At 49.9% G+C, this 12,133-nt stretch overlaps 1 protein-coding gene across 1 annotated transcript in view; it reads left to right on the forward strand.

Moving 5' to 3' along the window:
- The first annotated feature begins 249 nt into the window (after window positions 1–249).
- Window positions 250–12,133, forward strand: part of Tln1 (talin 1) — a 30,596-nt gene continuing 18,712 nt past the window's right edge. The window contains exons 1-12 of the mRNA XM_005078789.4: window positions 250–378; window positions 5,730–5,892; window positions 6,119–6,216; window positions 6,524–6,653; window positions 6,739–6,891; window positions 7,074–7,216; window positions 7,314–7,441; window positions 8,116–8,176; window positions 8,892–8,996; window positions 9,345–9,500; window positions 10,926–11,027; window positions 11,188–11,264. Of these exons, the coding sequence (XP_005078846.1) occupies window positions 5,763–5,892; window positions 6,119–6,216; window positions 6,524–6,653; window positions 6,739–6,891; window positions 7,074–7,216; window positions 7,314–7,441; window positions 8,116–8,176; window positions 8,892–8,996; window positions 9,345–9,500; window positions 10,926–11,027; window positions 11,188–11,264 (1,283 nt within the window). The 5' untranslated portion in view covers window positions 250–378; window positions 5,730–5,762. The remainder of the gene's footprint in view (window positions 379–5,729; window positions 5,893–6,118; window positions 6,217–6,523; window positions 6,654–6,738; window positions 6,892–7,073; window positions 7,217–7,313; window positions 7,442–8,115; window positions 8,177–8,891; window positions 8,997–9,344; window positions 9,501–10,925; window positions 11,028–11,187; window positions 11,265–12,133) is intronic.

Below are 12,133 nucleotides of genomic sequence, written 5' to 3' on the forward strand. Positions count from 1 at the left end.
CGCAGCTTCCCACACCCCAGGGCGGGGATTCTAGGGACCCGGCTCCACCTTCGCCGCGAGCTAGGGAAAAGGAAGACTACTAGTCTAAAAGGGAACACCAGCTTGGTTCGAGCGTTCTCTCCAGCGCGCCGCACCCTCGCTTCCTGCCGGGGAGGGGCAGCCAGGCTTTGCGAGCATCGAGACCTACGGCTAGAGCAGCTTCCTGAAGTCTCTGCGACCATAGAGCGCGGGCCCAGGGCGCCGCCGGCGGGTGGGAGACGTTTCCAGGACGGAAGTGGACGCGAGTGTCGAAGGGAGGGCGAGGCCGGAGCCCCAGAGCAACTCGGAGAACGAGCGGGTAGCGGGCCGGCGGGCGGGGCACAGAGCCGGGCAGCGCAGGTAGGCCAGGCGGGCCGGGCCGGAGCTTCTAGGTGGGGCTGCAGGACCAGGCCAGCCCGGGAAGCGGCGGGCGGGGCCCCCGATCCTCCTGCATATCCTGTGTCCGGTCCTGTTGGGGAGGTCAGCGTCCAGTGCGTTTCGTTTGGGTTTCGAATTGAGCTAGCCATGTTGCGAGAGGAAGGCCCCTTTCGTGGGAGCAGGCTGTGCTCTGTCTCGACTAGGTTTGGGGGAGGGTGAGGAGTGGGGTGGCAGTGAGCGCTGGGCGGGGATGGCTTTTGGTGTGAGCAGATAGTGAGTATGTGGTTAGGGAAGCCTTGGGTGAATTTGGGATTAGGTGCGGTCGGGTTTAGGAAGTAAGGATCACTTCAGTAGTTTTGAAGCTGGACTAAATTTTAAGCATTAGCTGCTTGAGTCAAGTCTGTTTCGTGTAGGTGACATTTAGATTGAGGTCATTATTTTGTTTTCTGGAATGATCAGCATGAATCAGGGTACAGATTCAGGTTAAGGATCAACAAGAAGAATTGATTTAGAAGCCCGTTTAGGGACTAAAGGCCACTGTCATGCTTAGTATTAAGAATAAACAGTGAAACGGTGAATTAGGAAGCAAGTAAAAAATGATCTTTAGGATTAGGGGTTAGTATTTAGGGTAAAAGTCAAGGGATTTAGGTCTAAAAATAAAAGCTGAATTACTATAGGTGTCTGCTATGAAAGAGATGAATGTCAAAATATAGGGAATTAGGAAACAAAGTCAGGATTAATGTTAGGAATTGGTGGCAGCATTAGGGTTGAGGTTTGGAGCTAAGTTAAACAGGTGAAAACGGGGGACGTTGATAGCAAGTAGCTGATTTGTTTTATGGTGAGGTCCCTTATGCCTGTGTAATCACCCAGAGACACAGGCTAACTTCAGGACACAGTCCTGGGCTTCAGCAGGACTGCTGAGGTCTGGGACCCCACTTTCCTTATTCTACTGCCTGAGCCCGAGACTTCCTGTGGCCACCATCACTGGGGGGCAGGGATTTCTGGGCTGTGCTGTTTACCAGGGGGGAGGTGGAAAGAGCCCCAGGAGTCAGACAGGTCCAGTCCTAAGTGGGGGAGACTAGGCCCGAGGAGGCCAGTGGCTGAGGGGGAAGCTGCCCTAGGAAGCACTGTTTGAACGCAGCTCTGACAGTTTGAGCATACAGCTCCTTCCCCACACTGCCCTCCAGCCTCGTGTCCCCGGCCCTGCGTTGCACCCCCTTTCTGCTTCGTGTGGACACTTTCCTGCCTTTAGCTCTCCGTGTTGTACATCTTAACTGTTATTTGCCATCCTCTTTCCCCATCTCTTCATCCTCACAGGCTACTTTAGTTTCTGTGTCTGCCCTCATCGTAAACCACTTTCTCGTGTCTGCATACCACCTGGTCAACTGCTGGAACCCTCCCCCAGCCCTCGCTGTGTATCCCCTACTTTCTGAGGCTCCTTTAACTTCTAGGTCCAGCTGAACATCTCCTTCCCCCACTCCCCAACAGAAAAGAGGAAATGATACCCAAAGAGGAAACTGGGTCTTACTGATCCCACGCCCAGCCAGGCCACTGACCACACCCCCATGTCATTACCAGCTTGACCCTGCCACTGACCACAGCACTGTCCCCTGCCCAGGCTGATTCAGCCACTGGCTCTACCCCACGCTGCCCCTCCCCCAACTGCAGCATTACTTAGACACTTTCAGTGCCCCTTCACTGCCCCAACCCCAGCCTAAATTAGCCTCCTACCACATCCCTAGCTCTTCCGAAACTCCTGACCTGGCCTCTAACCTCATACTGTCATCCCCAGCTTAGTCACCATCCATGGAATCATTCTTGTCCTTCCCCATCTCACTGTCACCTCCCTCCCCCCCCCCCCCGTCACCTCCCCAGTCATCCCTCACTGTCACATACACCCCTTCCCCACAGCCTCATTCCTGTACTAGTCTAACCCCATCCCTCTCCCTAGTTGCATTGCTTAACTGAAGCTGTCTAGTTAACAAGTGGCTACTGGTCACAGGAGGCTGACTTTGGGCTCAGGTTTCTGGGAGTTTGAATGGCAGCCTCCTCTCCACAGCTTTAACTCCGACTTCATTATCTCTCGTACTAACACAGTCTCCTCTTAACCTGGGCCCAAAGTTGCCCTAGAATCCAGTTCTGGGGATGTCCCTGCTCAGAGTTCCTTGACCTCTTCTTCCCTCCAGTCAGTCAGGTTCCTCATACTCTTCTCTCGGCTCCTGCCTTTCCGTCCTAACCCTGACTTCCCCACCGCTGCTCCCTGCAGGTACTCTGCTTCAGCCAGCTTGCCTACTCACTTTCCTGAATGTTCCTCCACGATTTCCTGCTCCTCCACCTTTGCTAACGCTATTGCCTCTGCCTGGGATGCTACCTTTGACTCATCTTCGACTGACCTAAAGGAGAGAGAGCTTGAGCTTTGGAGTCACAGAGACCTGGGTTCGGATCTTGGCTTCACAACTTATTAATTGGACAAGTACTTTGGAAAAATATTTAACATTCTTGAGCCTTGCTTTCCTAATCTGTAAAAATGGAAGTAATGACACCTACCTTGCAGGGTTGTTGTAAGGATTGACTGAAATTATGTATACAATGCAATTAACATACAGTCAATAAATGACACATCACTACTACTTTTCATATCTGCATGTTTTTAAAATCCTAACTTCAAATGATACCTTTCATGGATACCTTTTGGTCCCACTTCCCTAATCTAAACAGGTCTCCTTCCCGAGCATACACATTTTGGCTCTTCACATCCTGCCCTCTGTTGTAACTCCGTATTTAGCTTATCCAGCCACTGACAGTTTGGCCCAGGGCCTTCCCACAACAGGCCCTCAGAAGAGTGCATGGAGGAAAAAATGTGTGCATGATGGAAGGAGAGATGTTGGGAACCTGGGCATTAGGATCTGGTGCACTGGTGAGGGAGGTGTGTGTGTGTGTGTGTGTGTGTGTGTGTGTGTGTGTGTGTGTGTGTGTGTTACCTGTCAGAAGATAGATCTTTTATAGAGGCTGTGAGACCCAGATAAGGTCTGTGTAGAGACAGCGTAAGCAGTTTTGTGGGAAAGAGTTGTGTGTATAGGCTAAGGTGTCTTGGTGAAGAATGAGTATGCATGTATGAATATGAAGACCTGTGTTGGAGGAAGTCAGCCCATCAGCTACCCGGTCCAGCCTTAAATGAGCCTCCAGCAGCCTGAGGCTGGCCGGATATGTCAGTCTCACCCACAAACCCCTCCCCCTCCCAGCGGTTGAGGACTCAGAGGCCAAATTTGGTAACAGACTGAGTGTTATTCCCCCAACCCTCTTCCATTCTGACTCTGTCTTCAGCTCTCTCTCTCCCTTTGTCCCCTTTTGCACCTCCCTATCTTTCTGTAGCTCCCACTTGTAGGTACCTGCACTGAAGATATTCTCCATGTACCCCAAAATTCCTTAGCCCTAGTATACTTGCATTCCATTCCTTGCTGGGTTTTGACCTCCTGTGCTCCACTCCCCCCCTCCAATTGCCCAACGCCTCTGGAATGCATCTCAGGAATGTATTGAGGGAGGAGGAGTTCTCTGGGAGGGCGACAAGGAGGGGGTGTTGTTGCTGTTCACAAAACATGATAAAAGGGGGGCCAGGGTTCTCAGATCAGGACAGGAAGTAGATAGCGTCTGCTCATAGTTTCAGGGAACTTGTTAGCTACTACTAGTCTCAATTTAGTGTTCAATTCCTTGGCTTCCCTTCACTCTCAATTAATTGTGTGGATAGCTACTTAGAACCAGTCTGGAAGTTAGGGCATGCATGACTCAACTCTCTTATCGGGGTCTTACCAGAGGAAGAAGTGGGTATCATATGTCCGGAGGAAATAGGATAGAGAGGCATACATGCAGCCTCAGCTTAGGCTGAGGGTCCCGTCAGTCCTGCTCCGGTTCCTCAGACTCCTGCTTCTCTGACAGCCAGGTCTGACCCACTGCTGGGGAAGGTTTCCGATGAATAAGGAGGGGCAGAGAGTTGGGACTGGGAGGGCTGGGAGGGTCCTCTCATTTGGGGTAAAGATGGAGAGCTGCTTTTCTTCTGCAATCCTGGACTGTACAAATAGAAACTTTCTCCTAGTCATTGATGCAGGTGTTCCCTAAATCTGTGTCCGGTTTTTATCAGGCCTTTCCCTCTCCTGTTCTATCTTTCCCAATCTCTTTATCCTCTGCCCTTTCCTAACTTAACCTGGTTCTCAAATGTCTTCTGTATCATGATACCCACCTGTTTCCCAGTCTCTCCTCCATTCCTGCTTACCGCCTTGGACTGGCAGTTTGCCAGGTGGGGAATGGGACATTGCCTTCCTTCCCTTCCCTCTTGGTTAAGAGGCCCCCAGGCCTATACCACATTGGCCACAGCAGCAGCTGCTGGGCAGGCTTGCCCTCTAGGCCTGTATGCAACCTGCTGCTCTTAGTGGCTTCTTTAGCCCCGAGAAGTGGTGGTGGAAGTTAAAGCAGCAGCGGAGTTGGCCTTGCAGTGCTGGGCTACACTGAAAGCATTGTCTGGGTACCGGGGTGAGGTGGAGGACAGTCTGAGAAGTCCTTGATGAGGGTGCAAGGGAACCGGGTAAGACTCCAATATCAACATGGTTACTTAGAGGGATCAGTGCCTGAGTTTAAAGGTCTGGGCGCTCTGTTTTGCTTGCCTTGAAACTTTCTCCTCTCCAAGAAATGCTGGCTAGGTCATTTCTGGGGACTGTAGACAGAGAGTCAGAATTCCACCTTGACTGCACAGCTCCTTGGGAGGCCCTACATACACCATTCAGTTGGAAGAGAACAGGGACAGCAGTAGGTGTCTCTGACAATGCAGTCTACAGACTGCTTGCAGGATTTGGGAGCCCCTGGGATTATGTGTTTTTCCAAGACGACGGCAAAAGCTATGAGAGGGAAGGTCACGTGACGGGTCAGGGCAGTGCGCTGAAAATCCCAGGATAGAACGGGAGACAAAGAAAAGGGAAAAAACTGACCCAGGAAAAGGGAAAAACAAGGCAGAGGCAGGGTTGGGAAAAGAGGAGAGCAGGGACAGAGGCCGAGGCACTTGGAACCAGAGAGGCACAAATTCCAGCAGCGCATGCAGGACAGTGTCCTCAGGTGACACTATATTTCAGGCCTGCTATTGTACTCTAGAGACCAGCCTCGCTCTAGGATGTCTTAAATGGTCAAGACTCATCCATTTGATATGTAATCTTTCACCTTTTGAGATTATTAAATAGGACAAAACAACTTGGTGCTCTGTTTACTGAGTCCCTTAAAAGTCGTCTCCCTGGGACTGTCTGGGGGACTCCAGGGAGAATATATTCTAATGCTCTGATACCACGGGCCAGGTATAGCCAGGCTGAAGAGCAGAAGCCGCCACCATGGTTGCACTTTCGCTGAAGATCAGTATTGGGAACGTGGTGAAGACCATGCAGTTTGAGCCGTCTACCATGGTGTATGATGCCTGCCGCATGATTCGTGAGCGGATCCCAGAGGCCTTGGCTGGCCCTCGTGAGTCTGACTACCAAGTGGTGGGGGCAGGGATCCCCATTGCTTGGTCTTGAGCAGTGTGCCCACTGTGTTCTAAGTCTCCTCACCTCTCAGGCCTGTGCGCCAATGTTCCTTTTCCTCTTTGCGTCCAAGGTCACGGGGGAAAATAAGATACAAAGGCAGCGATGTAGCTGTTTGGCCACAGTGGAGCTTTTGTAAGTCTAAGGTGATCTACCATCTCTTTCAGCCAGCGACTTTGGACTATTTCTGTCAGATGATGACCCCAAAAAAGGTATATGGCTAGAAGCTGGGAAAGCTTTGGACTACTACATGCTCCGGAATGGGGTGAGTGTCTTCATCAGTGACCACTCCTCCTCACTTGTTTCCAGTGCTATATCGGTCTCTGCTGCTTCTCCCTCTTCCTCCCTCCTTCCAGTTCCTTCCCCCAACCCTGGGCTTTGCACATGCCAGGCCAGCACGCCCCCAGCATGCCCCCAGCATGCCCATGTGGCTTTCTGTTACAGGCCATCAAAACGCCCTCCTTTCGGATAAGCCACCATAGTCCTCCTTCCAGTAATCTACTCTCCTTCTCCTTGGATATGTACAGGGAGCTAGTGTAAATAGGCCCTGATACATTCCCCTGCTCCAACAGGACACCATGGAGTACAGGAAGAAACAGAGGCCCCTGAAGATCCGGATGTTAGATGGAGCAGTGAAGACGATCATGGTGGATGACTCCAAGACTGTCACTGACATGCTCATGACTATCTGTGCCCGAATTGGTAAGGGCTCTTAGGAGGGCAGAGACCTGCGTCAGGAGGTTCCGACTCTGTCTTGAGGAGTTACCAAGCTGTCCCCTTTCCCTAGGTATCACCAACCATGATGAGTATTCACTGGTTCGAGAGCTGATGGAAGAGAAAAAGGACGAGGGAACAGGGACCTTAAGAAAAGACAAGACCCTGTTGCGAGATGAAAAGAAGATGGAGAAACTGAAGGCGAAATTGCACACAGATGATGAGTGTAAGCAGAACTAGAAGGAGCCTTGGAAATGTAGGGGAGAGGGCAGCCATTTACTCTGTTTACCCTGAATCATGGAAATTGCTTTTTGAGGAGGAAAGGCAGGTATGAAGAAGTGAAAACCAGACACTAGGCAGCACGAGGGCCACGTGAGCTTGGTGCTAAGGGCAATGTCTCTGTTCCAGTGAACTGGCTGGACCACGGGCGGACACTGCGGGAACAGGGAGTAGAAGAGCACGAGACATTGCTGCTGCGGAGAAAGTTCTTCTACTCGGACCAGAATGTGGACTCCCGGGACCCTGTGCAGCTGAACCTTCTCTATGTGCAGGTGTGGAGTAGATCTGGACGGGGTGAAGTGGACAGGGCAGACATGGACAGGACTACCCCAGCACCCATGCAACGTCTGTTCCCTTTGTGTTCTCCAGGCCCGAGATGACATCCTGAATGGCTCCCACCCCGTCTCCTTTGACAAGGCCTGTGAATTTGCAGGCTTCCAATGCCAGATCCAGTTTGGACCTCACAATGAGCAGAAGCACAAGGCTGGCTTCCTTGAGTAAGTGACCCATGTCCCATACCCAGTCATGGCTTGGAACCCCCTACCATTGTGACCCATAAGTGGACCTGTCTGCACTCCAAGCCCTCCTCCCTATTTCCTCTTCAAGGTGTGAGGATTTGACCCCCTTAGGTCATCATGCTCTTAGCTGCCATCATCCTTTGTCTCCCCACTGGCCTCATCAGAGTGTGAATGTTCATTCAGTATCTCTGCCCTGTCCCCTGTAACTTGTTTTGGTTTTTTAGATTCTCTGAAGAATTTGCTATTTAGCCAAAGTAAAATAGGACAGTGTTTTCCTTGTGGGGAATATTAGATTAAAAGTTTCCCCAAATCTCATTCACTGTTATTTCTCAAGATCCAGAGACTTTAGTGAGGCTTTCTTAGTTTCCAAAGTGCATGGCCATGCTTCTAGGGAGCTTCCTCTCTTCTTGGCTCCCTCTTTTTCTCAGAAAACTAGGCCCCAAGTTTCCTCAACACCCACCCCAAGAAGGCACAGGTCACTCATGAGCTGACGCTGACTCCCCACTAATTCCAAAGCCAGTACAGACTAGTTTTTCAGTCTCTCTGAGATGATACTGTCCTAGACATTTCCTCAAACCTCTAGGCCCACAGTTCATGGCCCACATGTCCCTGATGCTATCCACTACATGCTGACCCTCCCTTTTCTGGTGTAGCCTGAAGGACTTCCTGCCCAAGGAGTATGTGAAGCAGAAGGGAGAGCGTAAGATCTTTCAGGTGAATGGGGGTAGGGGACGTGTCTGGGATGACTTGGGAGCTTGGCTGCTTGATTCTCCTGGCTAAGTGGCCCCTGCCTCCTCTCCCGTCTGCTCACCCTGCTCCTGCCCTCCAAGCTGTTCTCCCCCTGTCTTATGCCGAGAGAGCAGAAGGTTTGGATTTTAGTCCCAGTGTGTCACCAGTTTTCCTGTGGCGTTTCCATTTGGGGTTCTGCTTTTTGTTTGAGACAGGGTCTCACTTTGTAGCCCAGGCTGGCCTCAGACACACAGCAACCCTCTGCCTCAGCCTCCTGAGTATTGGGATTATGGGTATGAGTTACCATGCGTGGCTCAATTCAGTATTTTCATTGTCCTCTCCCATGGGATAATGGTGCCTACACTCTGGAAGCCAGATAGGACCATCACTGGGCTATTACACCTGAAATGACTGTGAAATATACTCTTTATCCCCACTCTGAATACTTAGCCCCAAAGACTTTCTCCTTGTGACTCTGGCAGTCCTGGACCCTCCTGCTTCTTAACTCCCTAGTCCCGTCTGTAGAATGTCTGCACTTCCTTAGCCTTCTCCCCTAGCCAGCCCATATCACATCTCCTCATCTCGTGCCTTCCTAACCCTCCTGTATACCCGTAATGCTCTGTCACTGACATCCTAGCTTGACTCCTTCATCGCAATGCTATCCCCAGATCGCTAACTTTTCCCCATTCCCTACTTGAAGGCACACAAGAATTGTGGGCAGATGAGTGAAATTGAGGCCAAGGTACGCTATGTGAAGCTGGCCCGTTCCCTCAAGACTTATGGCGTCTCCTTCTTCCTAGTCAAGGTGGGTTCTGGCCCCTTCTTATTGCCTTATGTCTAATTCTTGCCCTTTCCTGTCTCTCCAAACTTCTCTGACTCTGTCCTTAGTCTTCCCTATCAGCTCCCAGGGATCCAATTCCTAGTGCTGCTTTGGCCGTGTAGAAGCCCGTCTTGTCAGTCCTCCATCACCACCCCTTTCTTTCCCCACCATACCCCTTTTTCTGAGGTGGACCTTTGTCCTGGGCCTCCTCGTGAGCACAGTGGCTCAGCCCTGCTGGCCACCTCAGCATCCCTTGTGCTCTAGAGCTGATCTGAGCGTTAGACTCACCTTTGACCTCTAACCTATGGCACCACTGCAACCTTTGTGTCACAGGAAAAGATGAAGGGGAAGAATAAACTAGTGCCCAGGCTGTTGGGCATCACTAAGGAGTGTGTGATGCGTGTGGATGAGAAGACGAAGGAGGTGATCCAGGAATGGAGCCTGACCAACATCAAGCGCTGGGCTGCCTCTCCTAAGAGCTTTACTCTGGTAGGTGTTGGAATCCCAATGGGAAAGGGCTGGGGATTGTCCAGGAAGAGCGAGTACAAAGGTCTTCCCCTTCCTTCAGGGTAGGGGGCATTGAGTAAGACGCCAGAAAAAAGAACTTCTGTCATGGAAAGTGGAGCTTAGAATAGATAGATAAACTCAAGAGAGTGAATGGATACACTCCTTAAATTCAGCAGAAGCTTGGAGAGTATTTGTTTCTTTCCTATTGCTGTGCTAAAACAATAGGACCACAGCGGTTTATAGAGGGAAGGGTTTATTTGGGCTGATGGTTCCATAAGGGTAAGAGCCCATCACCATCACTGGGAAGAAGAAGCAGACAGAAGGGGGCCTCAGATCTCATTACAGATGGTTGTAAACCATCATGTAGTTGCCGGGAATTGAACTCAGGACCTCTGGAAGAGCAGTCAGTGCTCTTAACCTCTGAGCTATCTCTCCAGCACCAAGAGATCATATCTTAAGCCACAGGCAGGAAACAGAGCAAACTAGCAATGGTTGAATTCTCAAAGCCTGCCCCCAAATGACATACTTTCTCCAGCAAGGCCACACCTCCTAAGCCTCCATAAACAGTACAGCCAAGTGTTTAAATGCCAGGGGCTATAGGGTAGGGGCATCTCATTCAGACTACCGCAGGGGGCCTGTAACCTCAGTGATGAATGCACACTTAGCATTTTACAGGAGTTCATGCCCCATTATCTCACACACACACACACACACACACACACACACACACACACACACAAAACTAAGCTGGGCATGGTTGTATGTATAATCCCAGCACTTAGCACTCTGACACAAGGGGATTGCTGTGAGTTTGGGTCTAGCCTGGGCTAATTAGTGAATAGCAGACCATCCAGGGCTATATAGTATCAAAAAGAGAAAAGGCGAAGTCGACAGAATTACTGTAGCTAGCCAGCTGAGGTTAACGTAAATTTTAAGGACACACTAATAGAAAGATAAGCCTCCCTTCTTTGCACCAGATGTTTATGGTGATTCTTTCCCTCTGGCTTTATAATTTTGAGGTTATAAATTGAATACTGATACCAACTTGATAGAGTACTAGATAATGGAAATAGAAATTATAGATGCTATTTTTTCATTTTGAATCTTTTTTGCCAATCTTCAAAAGTATGGTCATTTAATAAACATGCTGCTGTCTTCCCAATTGTGTCCTCTGACGAAGGTCAAAAGATTTTTTTTTAAGGACATGTATTTGAAACCGTGTAGCAAAAAGGCTACTACTCAGAAGCAGAGTCCCCTCTAGGAAGGGAGGTAAAGAAATCAGTGGTTGAAGACAGGTTGGCCGGCTTCCTGGAGGGCTGTGGGCAGGTGGACGTTGAGCTTTCCTCCACCCTGGGTAGATTCTTGTCTCCTGCTCAGTCGTGCCCACCCCCCTCCCCGTTACTGTAGGACTTCGGAGACTACCAGGATGGCTACTACTCAGTACAGACGACTGAGGGTGAGCAGATTGCACAGCTCATTGCCGGCTACATCGATATCATCCTTAAGAAGGTGAGTCCTGCCGCCCAGCCTGCGAGCTCTTCAGCCATCTGCTCCCTAACCTCTCCCCAAGCCAGCTCTCTGGAAACAGGCCAGACAGACTGTGTTCCAGAAATGACTGACTGCTGCTTACTTACCTGCCTTAACTCTTCTTCCCTTTTCTTCTTACAGAAAAAAAAGCAAGGACCACTTTGGGCTGGAGGGAGATGAAGAATCTACTATGTTGGAGGACTCTGTGTCTCCCAAAAAGTAGGAAGGGAGTTAGGCTGATGCCATTCCATTAGTAGGGGAAGTAAGATTTGACTACAAGAATCACTGGGTGCTGGACCTCCTTAGAATGGTTCTTTTCTCTTCTTTTCAAAAACAATTTGTTGGGGACTGGAGAGGTGACTCTTCCAGAGGATCCCAGTTCAATTCCCAGCACCCACATAGCAGCTCACAACTGTCTGTAACTCCAGTTCCAGGGGATCTGCTACCTTCACACCAGTGCACATAAAAGAAATTGAATAAATTATAAAAAAACTAATAATGAAAACAATTTATTTTTAATTGTGTGGGCGAGTTCAGGTGCTCTCAGTCCAGAACAGGGTGTTGGGTCCCCTGGAACAGTCATTGTGAGCTGTGTGACTTGGGTTCTGGGAACTTAACTATGATAACCCTGAACCTTTTGTCTGTCCCATGGTTCTTTCACGAGGCCCAGGCTATAATAAGACCTTATGAAACCCTAGATCAGAGGTTCTCAGCCTGTGGGTTGCAACCTCCTTGGGGGTGTCATATCAGATATTTACATTATGATACATAACAGTAGCAAAATGACAGTTATGGCCAGGCAGTAGTAGTGCACACCTTTAATCCCAGCACTCGGGAGGCAGAGGCAGGTGGTTGTCTGTGAGTTTGAGGCCAGTCTGGTCTACTAATCAAGTTCCAGGACAGCCAGAGCTACACAGAGAAACCTTGTCTCGAAAAACAAAACAAAAATTACAGTTATGAAGTAGCAATAATTTTATGGTTGGGGGTCATCACAGCATGAGGAGCTGTATTAAAGGGTCACAGCATTAGGAAGGTTGAGAACCGCTGCCTTAAATCCTAGAACTGTGGAAGTATTGTAATGGTTCATC

The sequence above is a fragment of the Mesocricetus auratus genome, unplaced genomic scaffold (genome assembly GCF_017639785.1).
Source record: "Mesocricetus auratus isolate SY011 unplaced genomic scaffold, BCM_Maur_2.0 Super-Scaffold_6730, whole genome shotgun sequence".
Lineage (NCBI taxonomy): Eukaryota > Metazoa > Chordata > Mammalia > Rodentia > Cricetidae > Mesocricetus > Mesocricetus auratus.